Raw genomic sequence first — 21620 nt, forward strand, 5'->3', positions numbered from 1 at the left:
GTTTAGCCGCTGTAGTATCTTAGAGATGACTGGGAAAAAAGCCAAGAATCACTGCATGAGATAACAGCACTTATAAACGTTGACAGTGGAAGGTGCACTAATGTAGTATTTTTCAATGGGGACCCTAGATCCAAAAAGATTCCCCAGGCTTATTGATTCAAAGTCTCTGGGGCCCAAGCCATCCGCATTTTTAACAAGCATCGCAGTGATTCTTATGTATACAGACAGTGGAGCATTATTGCTCTAAAAAGCAATAGATTGCAAATGTTTAAAAGCACTGGGACATTTTCTCAAAACAAAAAAACCTCTTAGGCATAAGCCCCCGACTAACAACAGTGGAGCTATTCTCACTGAGGTGTGGCTGCCCCCTCTCTCCAACCCAACACACCACCAGCTGGGAGTTTAAGAAACACACCTTGAACACCAATTTTCTAAAGCTGCTGTTTCCTCTAAGGTAGTGGTTCTCAACCTTGGTGTAACATCGCAATAAGACAGGCAGATTTAAAAGAAATACTGATGCCTGGGTCCCACTCCCCTCCCTTGGAAATTCTAATCAGTCTGGGGTGTGGCCTCTTCCCAGATGTTACTAATGTTCAACATAGTTTGAGAATTGGTTCCTGTCCTTTCTGTGTAAGTTATTAGACACTCCTTTAACCTCTTTATTTCCCTTTACCTCGGCTGATTACCTGTGGTGAATAAGTGAAGAAATAGAACCTATTGTATTAAGTGAATTGTTATCAGCAACTGTCAGCTCAGATGCCAAATGGATGGATGAGTGGTGAGGGTGAGGGAAGAACCAAATGGTTTGCAGTTTTTATTGCTTCCAGGCAATAAAGATGATGATGACTCCATGAAGATGGCGAAGATGATTCCACGACCCCAAGGTCAAGTTTCAACCAACAGGATTGCAAGGAAAGGAGGTGTGCTGTGGAAAGCCGGGACTCTGGGTGCGAGGTGTTATGAAGGAGGTGTCAATCAGGAAAAGTGCAGGAACGACTTCATTTCCTTAGCATCAGGGTAATAATAAACTAAACACAATAAACTTTAAAATACATTTCCATTTTTAATTTAAAAAATAAATAACAGCAAATCTGAACAAAATTTTTCTGCTTCAATGCACATCTTCCTAACTGTCCATGTTTGAAACCCAACTAGTTTACAAAATCATGGCAACAGAGTTTTTGACAAAGTTTGGATGAACAACTCACAAAATTTGACTAATAGATGAGTTTGGGCAGCGTATATTGCAGCTCAGTTTTGACTAGATCATAAGAATCAGCCTAAAATCATCAACTTGGAAGGAAAACTTTTTTCTTCTATAGATTAGAACTGAAGGTTCCACTCTCAAGCTACCAGAAGAGGAACTTAACTTTTCTGACTTAATTTTAAAACTCCACTTGGTCATGGTGCACAGACCTAGAAGGCTTTGTTCCGGAACTTAGTTTCCTTCTGACTCTTTTTCATTCACTTAGAACAAAAGAAAGCTAGGGCTGAAAGGATTCTGCAAATCACGAAGCCTCAAATATTATGTATATATATTCACATGAGGAAACTGAGGCCCAGGGACTGACTACAGATTGACTTGCCAAAAGGTACACAGTCTTTATGGTCTTGTTTTGTGTTGACGGTGGGGTTTTTCTCCCCTTTTCATTATACCCGAGAAGTGAGGGAAGGAAGGCACAAATGTGCAGGGCCTGGTTCTAAATACCTTTTACAAAATGCCACATGGACATGAGAGGTGCTGGAAGTAGTGTTCGTCTGGATCTGAGAAGTGGTGACAGGAGTGCGTACGTATGTAAATTTCATCCATCTGTGCACCTAAGATTTGTGCCTTTAACTGTATGTAAGTTACGTCTCAATTTAAAACAAGAAATCATCCCATGATCTGGGGGCAAGCAGAGGGGAGAGTGAACAAAGGTAGATTGTTATCTGAAATCCTGGTTTATCCCTGGTTTCTTCTTAGGAGTCTGCAGTGTGGCAGCAGTTTTCAGTGGGTCTCCCCAGCAGGAGAAAATGACCACAATTCTGGAATCAAGGTGGGAAGGTGGAGGAGGAGGCAACCCAGGGCCCAGCAGCCCTGGTTGCTTAGGGTTATTTAGGGTTCCCTTTTCCTCTAATACCACTCTCTTGTCAATCCCACAGCACACCACAGTCTTTGTACACCAGGGCTCTTTCCATTGAACACACTGAACTGTCACATCCTGGGTCTAGTACAGTGTCTGGCATTCAGTAAGAGCTTAATATACGTTGAATGAAACAATTCTTGAAAAAAATCGCAAAGTAAGACAAGTCACAAGGACAGAGAGAGAGAAAAAAAGAGACTAAAAGAAAAATTCCATAAACCAATATCCACAAAGGTTGTGACAATTTGGGGGCTACTTTCAATGTCTTGCAATATTCCAGAATTTTTATCAAAGAAAATAAAAACCAGTTCTTCTCATTGTATTCCCTGCCCCTCATCTCTCATATATTTAAGGTGATCATAAGGCATTTCTTTGTAGTCTTCCTCTTTGACTTCAGGACAGACAGTATTTATGATCTTTTGTCAAATATGACTCTTCCTGACCCAGTGCCTTTCCAAGGAGATGAACCTTCCAATGTCCCCTATAATTTATTATTCACAACGTTACCTGGAATCCTTTGAATTCAGGCAGCAGAGACCTAGTATGCCCATTAATGTGCAAAGGGAATCATATGGAAAAATGTGTTATATTAAAAAATGGAAGGTATTTGGGCACTGATGGATCAGATTTCCCCAGCCTCTGATCAAACACCAGACTGCAGGTCTCACTTCCACTGCTCTGAAGGGACATGCTCTAGGTTTGGTTTCTCGTGACCTAGTTTACATCTTTCTATTTTAACGGCAGCCTGAAAAGCAGGGTGAGGCATACTCATCCCCTCTCGCCAGTCTGCCAGGCTGCTAAGTCTCAGAAGCTGCTCCAGGCTCCTTGTCAGCCCTGCACAAACTTTCCATTCCTTCTCTTCATTCTCTTCCTCCATTCTCATCAGCTCTTTCCACTTAAAATCCTCTTCACTTCTTATTAACACTGTGTCTCTAGTGCTAAGTGATTATGTAAGAGACTCCAAAAGAAGCCATCTTTGAGAGAGGGATGGTATGTGCATAACTAACTTGCAATCACATTCCAAACTACCTTGGAAAAACAGGAGGATCAATAATGCTCTTAGAGAGTTCCAGATCTTACTCAGGCCTAGCAGAGAAAAGAAAGGACCATTTCGTGAGCACCTGCTACTTCATATATTCGATCCCATTTGAACCTCACAACATCCTGTGTGGCAGGCATTATCCCCATTTTGAAACGTGAAGAAATGAAAGCTCAGAGAATTTCAAATAATTTGAGGGAGTTTGCAAAGTTAACAGAGGATGTAGCTGGGACGATCTGACACCAAATGGGCTTTCTTCTAAAGCCCAGCTTCTTCCCATTATACCACACTGTAGGTTCTTCAGAGTGGGAGTGAAGAATAAACTTTTCCTCACCCCTTTTAAGTATGCATGCTAATTTCTTGAGTAATGCTGGACACGTCTCAGAGGGTTTTACTTCCTTGACCCTGTGATGAATTAATATGTCTCTCCTAAGAGAGGTCCTGGTGAAAGAGGCACACAAACAAAGAGGCAGGAAAGCAAATCCAAATTCTCGGAACTGAAATCTCTCTCTCCTCCCTCGACCTCGGAGGAGAGGGGACCCGGCCAGGTGGGGGAAGAGAGCCCGGGTGAGCTTCCCCACATGTTGACCTGGGGATCCACAACCAGAGTCTTCTACTTTGCCATAAACAATTAAGTAGTATAGAGACACCTGGGACATCTCCCCTGTTGCTCCAACTAGGGGTAGGGATTCAAGAGTGGTCAGGGTTGTCCCCTAGATCTAAGGGTTATTGGGGACAGCCTCAACTGCAAGCTGGGTTAGTAAGAATCTCTCATAGGATTTTCTGTGTTTAGCCTCAATTTCCTCATCTACAAAATGAGGGGGTTGTTTGTATGGCCTTTAAGGCCCTTCCAGCTCAAAATGTCTTTAACTTTGTGTGGTTGTTTATGCAGGTGTAGGAAATACCTGATCATCTAAATCACCCCAGTTTTTCTTCCGAAAGGAGTACTGACATTAGTACCATAAACACGTAATCAAATTAATTCCACAATCAAGAGGAATAAATAATCAAAGGGAGCTATTGCACTGTATTCTTCAGGGTAAAATCAGGGTGCAGATAGGGGCCGCTGAGCCATCCAAATGGGATCTGGAAGAGAAGCTATTGAACCCAGGCTTCAAACTCCCTTGTTTCCAGTGATCTGAGCTCAGAGGAGGTAACAGGACAAGAAAATGTGTGTGCAAAAGAAAGCGTCAGAAGAGTCCGTAGCAGGCAGGTGGCACTTTCATGCAGTGAGGGCCATTAGTCCATTAGTCAGGAGTGTGAGGGACTCCCGGGGCAGGTTGGGGGCAGCTTTCCTGTGTCACAAGTGGGTGGGGGTGGGGGGACACAGGTGCTCAGGGCTCATGATTGAGTCCATGTTTTTTCAATAATGATAGCCATTCATACTTGAAAGTGGCCAATCTCCATTAAAAAGATATTCTTTCCTCAAAGGAGACACAGTAGACATTAGGAAGGTAAGATTATTTTGGCTACCAAAGTACCTCATATCAGTCTTTTCCAATGTTATATGGGATAAGGTATGTCCACGTGAGAAAACTAAGTCTCAAGCATAGCTTTCCAGAAGCCAAGCAAGAAACCCCACTGGGGTTGTTCTATCACCACAGAAGAACTTATTCAGGCTTTTGTAGGCCCCAGTGGTTCTGTGCTGGAGGCTGAAATTTAATAACGGTGAGGGAGATCTCTCCTTTGAGAAACGCACAGGATATGGCCAATTCTGGAATTCCTCGTGGACTGGAGGAGACGTGGCATGGCCTCAGACATCAATCAAAGAGAAGCTTTCGAACGAACGAAACTGGTTTTGAGCTGGTGAACCTCATCCCAGATGAGCAACAGCAGTCAGCAGGGGGCCCCATGCAATGAGGGCACTGGCCCCTGGAGGCCAGCTCCCAGGCATCAGCTGTCCGAGGCGCTCAGAGATCCAGAGAGAGGACGAGATCCTCACTGGGATCCCGTCTCAGAGGAAAGGATGCCAGATTTCCGAGCTTTTGGAGGTGGTGGGGGTGGGGCTTTGGCTTCTCTTCGGACAGGCAGTGGCGGGGCAATCTGAGGGAGCAGACACATGCAAGGAGAAATGAGTCTTATCTTTCTTCCCAATTTTGCCTTTTCCTCCACATTTCAACATTCTGCTTTAGCTTCTAACTGATGTGAGTTTATCTATACAGCCTTCGCAAGGTGAAAAGGGATGTAAGACTGATTTATCCTCCTTGTTCTCCTTGAGTTAATCAGATATACACCAACTCTGCTATATCCCCACCACTTGGCATACATACAGTAGGCACTCAATAAATATTTGTTGAATAAACAAAGGAAACCAATCAGAGGCCATTCCAGAATAACTGTCACTCACTCAGAAAAGTAAATTCTTCAAATATGAACAAGAACTCACTTCTTATTTCTCATTTCACCCTGTCCCCAGGGTGAGGTACAGAGAAGGGCTTTACCTTCAATCTGATGAGAAGGTCTACCTGGGTATCCTTCCTTCCCACTGAAAACTCACCTAATTTTTTATGGTTTCAGGAATGAAGCAAGAACTGATCAGAGTGACAAATCTATGGGAAAACCTGTCTACTAAAAAGCTTGGAAACTCCAAGGCTACATTCCCATGACTGGTGCTCTGGCCCCATGTTAGCCGTCGTTCCCTTACCTCCGTGGAGTTCCTCTGGCTGCTCTCGTAGGGCTTGCTTTTGGGGGGAGGCGGAGGTGGGACAGCAGCAGTCATCAGCCCATCTGTCTGCAAAGACGGGGAGCCTAGAAATGACACCAAGGAGATGAATTCATCAAGAAATCCCACGGAACTTCTGCTTGCCACTTTAACACCTACACCAACCTGGTCAATCAAATTGCTAAGATCATATTCTACGGTTTCTGTGGACAGAATGAAAAAGACCTCTTACTCCTCATGACAAATGTAGCACCCTTCATTCACCAGCAGGCTTCACAAAAAGTTCTGAAGTAAAAATTCCATTTTTTGTTCAGGGTTTTTACTATTGAACTGAAGATGAGAACATTTTTTAGAATTTAGGGTATTACTCTGTTCTCTGATATATCCCAAGTGCTTAGAAAAAAATGTCTGTCACATAGTAGGTGGTCAATAAATTTTGGGTAAATTTAACTGAGCTGTCTTAGTTTTACCATTTAAAGGGTGCGATTTCCACTTCCTTCAAGAAAACTTCCCTCATTATCTCTAATTCTTGGTTGACCTTTGTCTCCCGTGTGGCAGGACGATTTACCGACCCCCTCCCATTATTCCTTTCTATCAAGGGTACCTTGTAATTCTTCTCAGGCCTGTGTATTGCTGAGTCCCCAAGTCTGACTGCAAGCAGCATATAGAACGGGTCTATTTCTTGTTCTTATTTTGGACCCTTCTCCACCTAAAGTACAGGGCTATCTACCCAATAGTTCAGAAGTTACTTGCTTCCTGTCTGGTCCTAGCGCACATCTACTCCATTTACACCTTCACAATTGGGACAGGGGCAGCGAGACCTTTTGGATCACAATACAGAAAAATTTAATGAGTCCTAGCAACCTGAGGACTCCTTGTCAAACTCTAGTCTAATTCTGTTATACCCACTACCACTGAATTGAACCAGCTTTACAATAATCTCAGATACACTGTGGCTGTTTTGATTAAAAATTGCCCAGATTCATGAACATGAATTCATGAACATACTTCATTCTCTAGTAAAATGGATATATGGCATATAAATAGGAGAACTTACTCAGGGTCCTGGTAGCTTTAGGAGTGAGTGGAGGGGGGCTCAAGAGTGCGGACTGAGGAGGTGAAGAACCATGGAACGGCGTCAGCCGATTATCCGACAGCTGCAGACTCTTTGGCCTCTGTGCTTTCCTGGTTGGGCTCTAGGACAGGGGAGGGGGAGGAAACACAGAAAACCATTCTCACAGTGAGGAAGGCTGAGCTCATCCATGCTCTGATCAACCTTGTCTGCTGAGCAGAAACTTGTTAAAGGGCATAAAGCCAGGAGCCATTTTCAAGCTCACCGCACTGTTATGTGGTGGGCACCATGGCAAAGATATAACAGGGAATCACTGAACCATAGATTATTTTCTGGCTGGTCATGGACTTGATTTTGACCACAGTTGGACTGTGTCACTTAGGTTGGAAATGAGCCACCCTGATTCTCAGGGAAAGTTGGTCTTGCCACACTTAACTTGATGTGGCTTTTGGAGCAAAAAGTACCTTTTATTTTCTTAAGTTAAAAGAAGAGAAATGACAATGTTTTGGACTGACTCATGGCACATGGTGGCGAGAACCAGGACTCCAAGCATCACCCCATTTGTGTACATTGTGGGTAGAGGATCTTGAGTCACTATTGATTTAGAGACTCAGATTCTCTGGACGTGCTTTTCTCAGTGGGATCGAGATCTGACACTACGACAGGCTGCTGTACGCTGAGAAAGCCAGGGCCAGGCTTCTAGCTGGTGACTCACGGCTGTGAGGGAAGGGTGCTGTGCCTGGCTGTGGGGAAAGTATTGGCAAACCTCTGGTGCTGTTTCCCTTTTTTTACCATTAGATCAGGTTCCGGCGCTTTCTCTGCAATGACCTGGGACTTGCTCAGGTTCCAGTCTTTTCTCTTGAACTTGCTGATCCGGTTCTCACTGTCCTCTTTGAGGGGCAGATCTTCAACTCTGGCGCCTGACGAGGCCCTGCGCTCCAAAAGTGGCTCCAGGATTGACCTATCAGCCAAGAACAAGGGCAAAACCACAAAACACTGATCACTCGACAGGCAGAATTTACTCGAGAGAGACCAGGGGTCATGACTGCTCAACCTAATCTTGACCTGTGACTTTCCTCTCAGGCTCTGCTCTGGAGCTAGCCAGCCTCTGTTCAAAACCTACCTACACTGACTTTTTGGGTGACCTTGGGCAGATAACCTTTATATACCTCAGTTTCCTTATCTGTAAAATGGGGAGAATAATAGTGCCCACCTCATAGGGTTATTACAAAATCTTAGAACAGTGCCTAGCATATATGAGTACTCCTTAAATGATTGTTTTTTTTTTTTTTTTTGGTGAGGAAGATTACCCCTGAGCTAACATCCACTGCCAATCTTCCTCTTTTTGCTTGAGGAAGATTGTCTCTCAGCTAACATCTGTGCCAACCTTCCTCTATTTTGCATGTGGGGACTCTGCCACAGCATTGCCTGATGAGCGGTGAGTAGGTCCACACCCAGGATCCAAACCCGTGAACCCTGGGCCACTGAAGCGGAGCACACGAACTTAACCACTACACCACCGAGCCGGCCCCTTAAATGATTTTGAATTACAATGATAGATTTTCAAGCGCCACAGTGAAAACTGATTCATTCAAGAACCATGATTAGATGCTATACATAGAGAGGGGAAGAGTGTGATGAGAAACAAGAGTCTCAAAATCTCTCTCCATAAATTACATGCTAATTACAAAGGGAAAAATAGTAACTACACAGAAAAGAAAATGGATAAAACTGTAACCATATGATCAACGAACATCACCAACAAGGGACAAATGGACATAATGTACCTCTGGATATGATACCTGAAAAGGACATAACATCACATAAAAATGTATCACCTGAATCCTAACTAAGCATGGGGACACATCAGACAAACCCAAATGAAGGGAAATTCCATAAATAACTGGCCCGTAATCTTAAAAACTAATAACATTATGAAAGACAAGGAAAGGCTAAGGAAACTATTTGAGATTGAAGAAGAATAAAGAGACATGGCTAAATACAATACGTGACCCTGTTTGGATTCTGTACCAGTAACTGCTTAAAAGACATTACTGGGACAACTGAGAAAATTGAAATATGGGGTGAAGCTTAAAGTAGTATGTCAATGTCACATTTCCTGAATTTAGAGGCTGTACTGTAGCATGTGGTTAAAGAAGACAATCTGCTTGTTCTTACAGCATGATGTATGCAAGCTACTCTCAAATGGTAGAGTGGGTAAGGGAGGGAGAGGAGGACAGAGAGGGAATGAAGGCAGCAAGTGAAAAAAAAAGTTATATAAGTTAAAAAAAGATATAAGTTAAAAAAAGATATATCTTTATGATAGGTATTGCTTACAGCTTATGAATGGGTATTTAATAAGCCCTGGTTTGACTACAAATTGGTAGATTTTGCTCCAAAAAAATAAAAAGTTTGGAGGGATCAACAGGCAAAGCACAGAAGATTTTTAGGGCAGTGAAATTATTCTGTATGACACTACAATGGTGAATACATGTCATCATACATTTATCAAAACTCCTAGAATGTACAACACCAAGAGTGAACCCTGAGGTGAACGATGGACTTTGGGCGATGATGATGTGTCAATGCAGGTTTGTCAACGGCAACAAATGTACCACTCTGTGAGGGATGTTGATGGTAGGGGAGGCTGACGGTGCACGGGGCAGTGGCATGTAAGAACCCTCTGTACTTCCTGTTTCAATCTTGCTGTGAACTCTAAAAAATAAAGCCTATTAAAAAAAAGCTTTGGGGGCCAGCCCCATGGCGTAGCGGTTAAGTGCGTGGGCTCCGCTGTCCGCGGCCCGGGTTCGGATCCCAGGCACGCACTGATGCATCGCTTGTCAGGCCATGCTGTGGCGGCGTCCCACATAAAGTGCAGGAAGATGGGCACGGATGTTAGCTCAGGGCCAGTCTTCCTCAGCAAAAAGAGGAGGATTAGCATGGATGTTAGCTCAGGGCTGATCTTCCTCACAAAAAAACAAAACAAAACAAAAAGCTTCAGTATGAAGTAAGACAATATAAAAACTGGTATCAGCTCTTAGAATTTAAAAATTAGGGCCGGCCCCGTGGCTTAGTGGTTAAGTGTGCGCACTCCGCTACTGGTGGCCCGGGTTTGGATCCCAGGTGTGCACCGACGCACCGCTTCTCCGGCCATGTTGAGGCTGCGTCCCACATACAGCAACTAGAAGGATGTGCAACTATGACATACAACTATCTACTGGGGCTTTGGGGGAAAAAAAAAAAAGGAGGATTGGCAATAGATGTTAGCTCAGAGCTGGTCTTCCTCAGCAAAAAGAGGAGGATTGGCTTGGATGTTAGCTCAGGGCTGATCTTCCTCGGAAAAAAAAAAAATTAAAAGCTTCTGTTCAGCAGGAAGCATCATTAGTAAACTAAAATTATTTGCTATACATATTTTAGATGGCAAATATCTTTAATATATAAGAAACTTTTACAAATCAAAAAGAAAAATATGCATAATTCAATTTTTAAAAATCGTCAAAAGATATAAACAGGTATTTCATGAAAAAAGAAGTCCAAATAATTTTTAAAAATTTAGTACTATTAAATACATAAATATTAAAACAAGATATTTGGAGGGGATAATTGGGCAAAGACTTTTTTATGTTTTATTCTGGAAAATTTCAAACAGATAAAAAAGTGGAGAGAATACAATAAACTCTTATGTATACATCACTCAGCACCAACAATGATCAACTCATGGCCAATCTTGTTTCACTTGTTACACCAGTCACATTCCTCACCCCTCACCGGATTATTTGGAAATAATTCCTAGATGTCATATCATCTCATCTATAAAGATTTTAGTGCATAAGACTATATGACAAGGTTTCATCTTCATACCTACAGTCCCATCATCATTCCTAAAAAATGAATAATTCCTTAATTTCATCAAACATACAGTCAATGTTCAAAGTTCCTGTTCATAATTGTTTTTTGTAAGTGGTTTGTTTGAATCAGCATCCAAACAAGATTCACTCCTGTATTTGGTTGACATGCTTCTTAAGCCTTTTTTTAAGCCTTTTAATACTGTAAGTTTGTCTTTCTACAAAATATTTTTGCCTTCTTCTGTGAAGATACAGAATGATAAAGTTCCAGGGAAGTCTGATTTAAGGAACCACTGGAGTCACAATGGAAAATGCTTCTAGACTGCAGTTTCTTTTTCTTATTTCAAATTATTCTCTCCTTTTACGAATCATTTTTTATTACTTTTTAAAAAAAGATTGCATGTCTGAATTTTCAATTTTTTGGTATTTTCCAGTTGTTAGTATATTTAAGAGGAAGTCACTCACTATTATTTATCTTAAATCTATACTAATTAAAAAAAAATCATAGAACTAAATTCCAAAAAGACCCTAATCATTCTTAAAACCAACCAAGCCAAATCAAACAAAAAGAAATCACCTCAAACAGTAATTGATCAGTAAGAAAAAAAGAAACAAGCCAAGATTCTACTGGATCAATGATCACTTTGCCTGAGAGATTGAGAATGGAGGGAAGTGACGGTGGGTCACTAGATTGACAGTCAAACATGTGAGTTTCACTAGGCCCCAGTTATGAACCAAACTAAACCATTAAATAACTATAGTGTAGTCCCACAGTGTCTGTGTTACTTTTTTCTTATAATGACTACTTTAATGATTTTCCTGAAATATCAAAGATTAATTTTTTTCTAAAAATTTCTGGTTTGGGGCTCCTTTGCTGGTGTTCTAAACATGTACTTAGTTGGCCTGCTGTGTAATCCCTCCGGCTTCCCTTAACATGATGCACTGTGTTTCATAAAGTAATTCTCTTTCTGTACCTGAACCTCCCATATGCCGAACAGGATGGATACATTCTACTCCCTACCAACAAAGAACCAACCCTTTATAGACGGCACCCCCAATAATCACCATGGAAGTTTTAATGAATACTGTGACATAACACTGGTAATAGGAGAATTAGGGTCATTAGCTGCGAATCAGTTTGAGCTGCTTTAAAGAAACATCCTGAATAAATGCTAGAAAATGTTATCAATGACTTCTTACACACTGGGGAAATTTGGGCAAGAGTAATAAGTCGCATTGCCCGGGGTCACAGCATGAAGAGGACCCCATTCGCCTGCTCTGTTTATGGCCCTAATGTATTAGCAATCACAGTGTCTCTGATTTTCAACAGCTGCTTCAAAACTTTTCTTTCTTCAATGAGGCAGAGTTGATTTAAGAAAAGAGTCTTACTGAACAGAACAGAACTTCCATGGTTTCAAAAAGTAGGCAGTACCTCCTTACGGCATGAAAAAAACCATAGAAGAGAAAAAATAAACAAATAAATCAGGTATGATTTAATATTTAGGAATTCAAAAGATTAAAAATAGTACAAATACTATGGGTAAATATATGATGAAAATTATATAATCACTCATATACTGTATATGGCAGTACATATTGGTATTTGATATCAAGAACTGTAAAAAATTTCATCCTCTGACTAGGTAATGTATGCTCCTGGAAATGCATCCTACACTTGATGTTAACCAGAAGGCTGAGAAATGATCTGAGAATGCATCCTAAATAATTGAAAAGCTGTATGTACACGTATGTTTGCTACAATTCTTAATAATAAAAATGTATTTTATATTGATACAAGCTAAATGCTTTTGTATTAAATTTATAATGAACTTTGATGGTTACCTGTTTAGAAATAATGGCACAGCTTAAATGTAGTAGGAGAAGGATTAATCGTGGCACATTCATATGATGCAATGGTATTTGGCCATCAAAAATGATAATAAAAATTGGTAATAATAAAGTTACACAGCAACAGGGAAAATGCTTATAATAAAAAGACAAAGAAGAGAAGCAAATTACCAAACTATAATTCCAATTATATGTATGCCATAATTCCAACTGTGTAAAGATATCTATGTCAATGGAAAAGGATGGATAAATACTTTAGGAAGTACTAAACATTTGATTTCCAGGCAGGGGGTCATTTGGACAGGTTATTTTTGTGATATAATTATTATAATATGGAATTACAAAACTATGAATAAATGGTGAGTCAACTGACTTGACTTACAGTCAACACTAAAACATATAATGATATTAAATACTCATTATGTATATTAAATTAAGCAGTAGATCACAAAATGGTACATGCAATGTTTTTCCACTTGTATAAAATGTATATATGCTTTTTTGCATTGTATAACTAAACCTTAACAGTGGTTATTTCTGAGTGATGAAGTTATAAGCATGTGTCCTTTTAAAAGTTTCTAGTACTTTGAAAAATTTCTACACGTGCATACATTAATTTTATAATTAGTAAAATATTGTTTTAAAATAGTGTCTTTAAACAGAAAGAACACAATTATAAGTTTACTCCTTTAAAATATTTTAAATTTAAACATATGGAAAAGCACTCCACGTTTTTGGCAAGGAAGGCTCAACATCAGAAAGTCATCAATCCTCCTAAAGTTAGCCCATAAATATAACACGATTTCAATAAAAATAGCAAGAGGATTCTAGACAAGTTAATCCAAAAGTGAGCAATGAGTAAAACTAGCCCAATAATTTCTGAAAAGGATTACTACAAATTAAAAACCTTTTAAGTCTAAAGTAATTAAAACTGCATAGTACTAGTGCATGAACACACAGGTACATCAAAGAAATGGGGAAAAGTCCACAAACAGACTAAAAAACACATAGGAATTTGATTTTCTTATAAGGCTAACATTTCAAATCAATAGAGAAAAGATGTTTTGCTCACTACATGTTATAGGGAGAACTGGGTAGTCACATGGGGGAAGAAAAAGTTGGCTCCATACCTCCACTTTATACTAGAATAAATCCCAAAGGATCGCAGATTTAACTGTGAATCATGAAACTCTAAAATTAGTTTTTTGTAGTCTTAGAGTGGGGAAGGCCTTTAATAATGATATAAAATCCAAAAGTCATATAATCAACTATTAATTTATTTGACTGCATAAAAAAATCAGCACAACCAAATAAAAATTAGAAGCAAAGGTGAAAGACAAAGGAGCAATTAGGGGAAATATTTCAACTCAGGTCACAGACAAAAGCCAACATTCAACAGAAAAATGTACACAAAATAATTGACCACAGTTCACAGAAAATAAAAACAGCTACTAAACAAGTGAAAAGATGCTCAACTTCACACAAGAGAAATAAAACCAAAACAGAATGAAACAAAAAAAAAAACCCTACACCAAGAAAATATTTTCCACTTATCAGATTGGCAAAAATTAAAAAGACTGATAATACACACTTTGGTGGCAAGGTGTGGGTGATGGCCAGGTACCAGTCTATGTTGCTGGTGAGACTCTAAATTGGTATAATCTCTATGGAAGTTACGTTAGGAATAATTTTGAAAACTGCAACTATACGTTTGACAGAGCAATTTCACTTCTGGAATTTTTCTCACATTGATATACTTGTATATTTACAAAATAACATTTTTAAGGTTACTCATCGCCACACTGCGGTGATAGTAACAGACAGAAATCCACTACACGTCCATCCATAGGCACTGGTGGAGTGTGTCCTGGTGCAGACATACCACGAGATGCCTGCAGCTCAAAGAAAAGAGGAGGCTCTTTATGTTCTGAAATGGAATGATTTTCAAGATATAGTAGGTAAAAAAGGCAAGGTAAAGAGAGCATTATATGCTGCCATTTGTATAAAAAGAAAGTGTGGGGAAGAATATACATCTGGGTATTGATTGTGCACGTATAAGGAGCTGCTGGCAAAGGCACCAAGAATCTGAATGCTAACATCACCTGCCTCTGGAGACTGGCACTGCCAAGTCAGGAGTCAGGGACTGAAGGGAGATGTTTCACGATATATCCTTTTGTACCTTTGGAATTTCGTATTATGGGATTATATTATGTATTCATAAAACAAATATAAATTTAAAAATTAGTTTTGAAAACGGAAATGATAAAAAATCAAGCAATGACTACAAGCTAATACGAAAAAAACAAATCGGAATGTGATAAGGTGGATGACGAGATGCGATAGGATTATGGGTGATTTATTTTTTTTTCATTTTTCATTAACAGTTGTTACCATTATGTAAATAATGATATCCCTCACGAGGAAGACAACGAGCATGACCCCAAAGCAATAACCCATGGATTCTGAATTATTTCCTTCATGAGGATGATGCAGCTACACTCACCAAGTCCCACTTGACCAAAGACAAACATTGCCCCAGCCCCCCTGGCAACTAAAGATCGAACCTTACCCATCAGATCCGGGTCTGGAAGGAGCATTATCCGACGAGTTAGAAGAGGTGGAAATCACAGAGGAAGTCACCGAGGTGACGGACAATCTCCGCAGCGTAGACGACATGATGTAGGGTAGTACGACAGACCCTGTGCGGCTTTGCTTCCTCTCAGTCAAGTTGGGTGGCTGGAGAACACATGACCCCTCATGGTTAGCTGGCCTGGAATTCAGCCCATATGCACTGGTGCAGCCCCCCCTGTTTGCTTGTGGCAAGTGCCCATTTGTACTGGCTGGCACCCCATTCTGAATGATTGGCGCCTGTGTTGCCTCAGTTAAATAGTGCAAAAATTTATATTCTCAGCTATAGACACAACTTAGGTTAAACCTACCTTGCTTCTAAGACTAGAGAAAAATTCATCATCATCTGCTGTCAGATACAGAGAAGAAAAACCAATGTGCATGACCCAACGACAAAATAGCAACACCCTGTCTGCTTCTCCAGGTTAGCATCTTTCAGCCATTTAAAAAATAGAATATTGGCCTAGGAGAAAAGTTTTAGATTGAAACTACAGACCTGAAGCTTAACTTGGTAAATCTTAGGAAGCAAAGGAATATTGATCTACTTTCTTATGTCACTAGTAGGACTGATCACCCCCATAGGCCACCATATCAAATTTACATGCTAATGTTGGCCCGGTTCTAATAATGACTCAATTCATCAGGTCAAAGTCACAGACTGCCATCTAGGAACTTGTGTGCAAAAGACAAACGTTTCTAGAAGAACACTCTGAATTGGCAGTAGGTTAGGAGGTAAATTCTTAGGAAGGCAGGATGGAACACTTGGACAACTGAAAGAGATGATCAGAAATACTCTGGAGACAAATGCAGTAGAGACGGGGTGTGGGAATAGTGTAGAGGAGCACATGAAAGGAAATTCAGGGGTCTGAAGTGAGGAAAGAGAATTTGAAAATCAGGCCTCCAAGAATAAGACAGTTACAGAGAGCAGGTGAACATCTATTAAACAGCAGATAAATGAAGCTGGAACCAAGCACACAATCACCTGCTGCAGAGAAAAGGTTAGAGCACGCACCAATTCCCCCAACTTCTCAGGAGGAAAAAAGAAAATTGCAGCTGTGAGAAATGTGTTAGAACTGTCAAAAAAAAGCAAGAAATCAGCTACATACATCGTAAAATGTATTTCACAATTCTCTCTCCCCTTCAAAGGTGTAAAAAGTAAAAACTTTTTGTCAAAATAAAAAATAAAGATTAGGAAAAAGTACAAGAATTGGGCTAGACAGGACAGGAACACCCAGTGTCTGGGATTAGAACACCTCAGCTTCTAGCAGAGTGGTTCTCACAGTGCGAGCCCAGGTCAGCAGCACCTGGGAACATGTTAGAAATGCACATTCTCAGGCCCACCCCAGACCTACTGAATCAGAAACCCTGGGCATGTGGCCCAGCAATCGGTGTTTCCACAAGCCTTCCAGGTGGTTCTGACGGTCACTCAAGTTTGAGAACGCCTATCTAGCACCACAAGGGTTGAAGGTCATCAACAGCAGGTCATGTCTTCTCCGACCTGCCCTTGGTATTTTCATGCCATATATACCTATACTATTTTGGCCCATTTGGCATCTCAAAAATTGATCATTATCATTAAAAGTAAAAGAGCTTCAAGGCTATTTAGACAAAGCCTACCAGTGTTATAACCCCATAGAGCTTTTCCACTTTCTCCTTGAGTTCCCGGAAGCAAGAAGACAAGCGGTCGTGCAGCGGCTTTAGCTGCTCCGTGAGCTTCTCCCCATGGATGCGGATCCCCTCTGTCAGCAGAGGCATCTGCAGAAAAGGGCATGAAAGGCATGAAATATGGTTTAGGAAGAGCAACAAGTCAGATTTGGAGGTTGGGGAAAGATGGGCGGCTGGGGACAGGCAGGTAAACTGGCAGACGCAGCACATATCAAATGAGGAAGCTACATCTCACTGCAGGCTTGGGAGCTGGACGCCCTTGGGTCAAAGATGCAGAGGAACATGCACACTGAGGAGGCCAGTGGGCCCTAAACTAGCGAAGGGCTGACGGACGGCAAAGCCACCTGAACCCAGCGGGGCACTTCTGTGGATGAGCAACTGACAGGGTTCAGCCTTAGACTGAACTGAATGGCTGCACTTCCTCCCACTGTTCACTGCAGTAGTGACAGAGAGAAAAACAGAAGCCAACCTCTCTCAGCTGAAACAGGCCGGCAAACCAATTTAATCTCCCCTCTAAGAAGGTCCCTCTCAACACTGTGCAGTCTAACGGATTACTACTCCTAGGTCACTCTGCCACAAATAGATAGATTGTGATTCCAAGGGTTAAAAAAACAAAGAAAAGTAACTCTAAAAGTGGGGCTTGTAGATTTAAGCCCTAGAGACTATCTTGGTGTCATGCACTGTGGCCACCCTTGGAGTATAGTGGAAAGCTGTCCCGCTCACCTCCCTGGAGGCATACCTGTAACGCTATGAGTTGCTTTAGCAGCTCAATCTTCTCCTGGTCTTCAGGATGCTCCTGCAAGTACTTTTCTGTAAAAAAGGCCTAAAAGCAGACCATATGCAAATATTAATTAGAACATATTCCCATCTGTGTATTTGACCCTAAAAGGGAATGGAGGGAAGCCTGGAAAGGTAAAAAATGTCTTCTGTTCTATCTGATAAACCAGGAATGACTAAGCCCTTAACACTGCAGTGGACAATTAAAAAAGGTATGTGCTATTTTGTGGCCTTTCTGGAATCATGCAATTCCTAGCAAGAGCACATTCTCAGTAATCACCATATACACACACTAATTAAATAACAATCATCAGCAGAGCAGAATGTCATTCATTAACTTTCCCAAAGACCTAATAAAAGGCCAAATGACAATATCTAAAGGTTACTCATTAGATTAAGTGCACAGATATTATAAAAGAAAGAACAAAAAATTATTAGGCAGGAGATGTGGCTAATGGTTTTTCTGCTCTACCCCATGATATAGGCTATATCACTTTTTTTTCCTATAGTAAGTGAAAATTAATATCTGTACTTTCTTACTAATCACCTATGCAAAAGGCTATTTTGAGGACAATTTGAGATATAGATGTGAAAATGTTTTGAGATATTCAGTGTAGGTTGCATTTAGTATTATTATACGTGAAGACCATATCACCCAAAACATCACCAATAAACATTCATGGTACCTATGGCTAAGGCCCTATAATAGAGAAATAAAACACAAACCCATTATGAATATAGGTGTTACATAGGAGACATTTTAAAGACAGAATTGATGGGGGGCCAGACCAGTGGCACAAGCGGTTAAGTGTGCGTGCTCCGCTAAGGCGGCCCAGGGTTCGCCGGTTCGGGTCCCGGGTGCGCACCAACACACTGCTTGTTAAGCCATGCTGTGGCGGCATCCCATATAAAGTAGAGGAAGATGGGCACGGATGTTAGCCTAGGGCCAGTCTTCCTCAGCAAAAAAAGAGGAGGATTGGCACTGGATGTTAGCTCAGGGCTGGTCCTCCTCACAAAAAAAGAAAAGAAAAAAAAAAAAATAAAGACAGAATCGATTAGGAAAGAAAAACAGAAGCCTATAGTGAATATTTCTAATAGAGTCCAGAATAGGAGTTATATATTTTCTTCCTGTACCTTTGCCTTCATTCCTGGAAGTGCTTTCAAAGACCAACTGTCAAAGATCCCCCTCACTCTTCTGCTCTGCTACTGTGAAAGCCCAAGAGTTCCTGAAACTACAGGATACAGTTATAAAAGTGAGCAGCCCATTTGGTGTGGAAAACTGAATATGTCACCTTCCCATCTCGTGGGAAGATGTTATGGGTTGAACTGTGTTCCCTCCCTCAAATTCATATGTTGACGTCTTAAGCCCCGGCAACTCAGAATGTGACCTTAGTTGGAAACAGGGTGCTGCAGATGTAATTAGTTAAGAAGAGGTCATACTGGGGTAGGATGGACCCTGAATCCAATCTAACTGGTGCCCTCATAAAAAGGGGAAATGTGGAGACAGACACACATACACAGGGAGAACACCATGTGAAGAGACACAAGGAGAAGACAGTCATCTATAAGCCAAGCAACGCCAAAGATCAGCAAACCACCAGAAGCTGGGAGACAGCAGGGAACAGAGTCTTCCTCACAGCCCTCAGAGGGAATAAACCCAGCAGACACCTTAATTTTGGACTTCTGGACTCCAGAACTGTGAGGCAATAAATGTCTGCTGTTTCAAGCCCCTCTGTTTGTGGTACTTTGTCATGGCAGCCCTAGCAAACTAATACAACAGAGAATATAAATATGTTGCCCGAGTATCACAAAAAGGAAGCAGACAGCACATTTGAAAAGCAGCTCATTCTAGCCAGATTCATGTTTAGAGTGACTGTCAATATAAATGAAAAGGTAATATTTGCTTAAATCTTTATCTGCCTTTACCTTTCAAATACAGTTTAAATTTTTGAAAGTTAAAAAAATTTTTGATATATGATAAAATGCACTGAAATTCCCCAAGTGTGAGTTGAGTCAGGGAACATCAGAGCAGAGGGCCCTGAGATTCATTGTTCTAGCAGAGTCCTGCCTCACAACAGCAAGGGCTGACGAATGACAACAAACAGTTCTTCTCTCTCAGGCAATGACTAAAGTGCTGCCTAAAACAGGTGACAGGTAGGTAGGTAATGTACAGGTAGGTAATGATGGGTTCCCAATTGACTGCAAAAGGTCATGGTGATCAATGAGTTTACCTTCTTCTTACGTTCAGAAACGTACCAAGTCACACATACTAATTAAAAGTATCAATTAGTATTTTAAGCCAAAGGTTCTGAAATTTATTTGTTTATATATCCTTCCTTTCCTTTTTGTTTCATTTTAATTAGAAGATAGTCACATTGGAAAAAACTTCATATGAAATTATATAATAATCACAGATATTAGCATATATGAATCTGAGTTTAGGGGCATTCTGAAAAAATTAATACTTGGAAAAATACATCAAAATTAGGACCAGATGGCTTATAGGAAAAAATATACACTGAAATCATTATAGTATAAAAAAATGCATTGTATTTTGGATTCTTGTTTTGTATTGAATTCCATTGTTAACAATGGAAATTACTACTGAAACCTAAAGTGGGCAAACTAGAATTTATCGCTGGTGTTGAGTCTTTCTCAGCTGCTGAGTATAAAGACTAACCGAGGCTGAAAGGTCGAAGAGAGAAGAGAAGGAAGAAGATTAACGCAGTACCACTCAGGAAGAACATTCAAATCACACATTCCATCCGTTCCAAGCAGACAGGAGGAGGTAGGGAGAAGGCCAACATGGACCCGTCTCAGCTACATGTGGAGAGCTGATGGTGTTCCTCAAATATAGCATGTTTCCCTTAAGCCTCAAGTCACTCCTGTGAGTATATGTATTTTCCTCACTTTTTTCAGATACAAAGCCTGGGGATCAGAGAGGTGAAGCATCTTGCCCAAGAGCACACAGCGGCCAATGGGAAGCCAGAACTGGGTCAGAGGCGGTGATGGATTCTAAAACCCTGCTCTAGGGCCGGCCCCTTGGCTTAGCGGTTGAGTGCGCGCGCTCCGCTACTGGCGGCCCGGGTTCGGATCCCAGGGGCACACCAAGGCACTGCTTCTCCGGCCATGCTGAGGCCGCGTCCCACATACAGCAACTAGAAGGATGTGCAACTATGACATACAACTATCTACTGGGGCTTTGGGCAAAAAACAAAAGGAGGAGGATTGGCAATGGATGTTAGCTCAGGGCTGATCTTCCTCACACACACACATAAAAAATAAATAAATAAAGCCCTGCTCTTCCCAGGACATCGTGTACAAGTGGCATCAGAAAATCAGCCCACTCCACGTCTGCTCGCCCTTCCCATCCATTTCCTTTTCTTTCCTCTCCCTCTCCACGCTTCTCCACAGGGGTGTACTAGCCAATGTTGACTTATAGTCAAGAGAGGACTCCAAAATTATTAGGTCACTGAAAACATACCTAACAATGAAAAATCCTGCCTCTATTCATTACACTTCACCACATTTTACTTACTGAACACATTACCTCCATTTTAAATGGTGCTACATACAAAACCTTATGCAATGGATTCCCACGTGGTGAGCACTCCTTTCACGTTTTTCCAGAATAATAGACACAACACTTAGTTGAACTAATTTAATTGTAGAGCCAGGGCCAGCATCTGTCCATAAAACCTATGGAACACCAAGTCAGGGTAGGGGTTCCTAGAGGCTAGTTCTAAATACTGCGCAGCTCTGCCTTTCCCACACATGCTGCTTCACTTCCGGTGTCCTCAGTTCTGGGGTCCACCCATAAGCCTTCTACCTCCTAGGGGGAGACAGGGAGTGGGAGAGGGAAGAGCTGGTGAACCAGTCAGACACCGTATATCAGGTTGATCTCTCAGTGATTCTGCCAGGCAGTGGCCTAACCCTGGCAGCTGGGTTGCTGAGGGTCTCT

At 41.2% G+C, this 21620-nt stretch overlaps 1 protein-coding gene across 5 annotated transcripts in view; it reads right to left on the reverse strand.

Moving 5' to 3' along the window:
• Positions 1 to 1038: 1038 nt before the first annotated feature.
• Positions 1039 to 21620, reverse strand: part of DOCK5 (dedicator of cytokinesis 5) — a 212162-nt gene continuing 191580 nt past the window's right edge. For 3 of the 5 annotated variants that reach the window (XM_058550499.1, XM_058550501.1, XM_058550502.1), the window contains 7 exons: positions 17622 to 17705; positions 16835 to 16972; positions 15159 to 15325; positions 7689 to 7857; positions 6882 to 7020; positions 5807 to 5910; positions 1039 to 5205 (listed from right to left, as the gene is read on the reverse strand). In XM_058550499.1, the coding sequence (XP_058406482.1) occupies positions 5101 to 5205; positions 5807 to 5910; positions 6882 to 7020; positions 7689 to 7857; positions 15159 to 15325; positions 16835 to 16972; positions 17622 to 17705 (906 nt within the window). In that variant the 3' untranslated portion in view covers positions 1039 to 5100. Of the gene's footprint in view, positions 5206 to 5806; positions 5911 to 6881; positions 7021 to 7688; positions 7858 to 13845; positions 14517 to 15158; positions 15326 to 16834; positions 16973 to 17621; positions 17706 to 21620 lie in introns of those variants that run through there. The other 2 variants (XM_058550503.1, XM_058550504.1) reach the window with 2 other exon arrangements.

This window comes from Diceros bicornis, chromosome 11 (genome assembly GCF_020826845.1).
Source record: "Diceros bicornis minor isolate mBicDic1 chromosome 11, mDicBic1.mat.cur, whole genome shotgun sequence".
In the NCBI taxonomy this organism is placed as follows: Eukaryota; Metazoa; Chordata; class Mammalia; order Perissodactyla; family Rhinocerotidae; genus Diceros; species Diceros bicornis.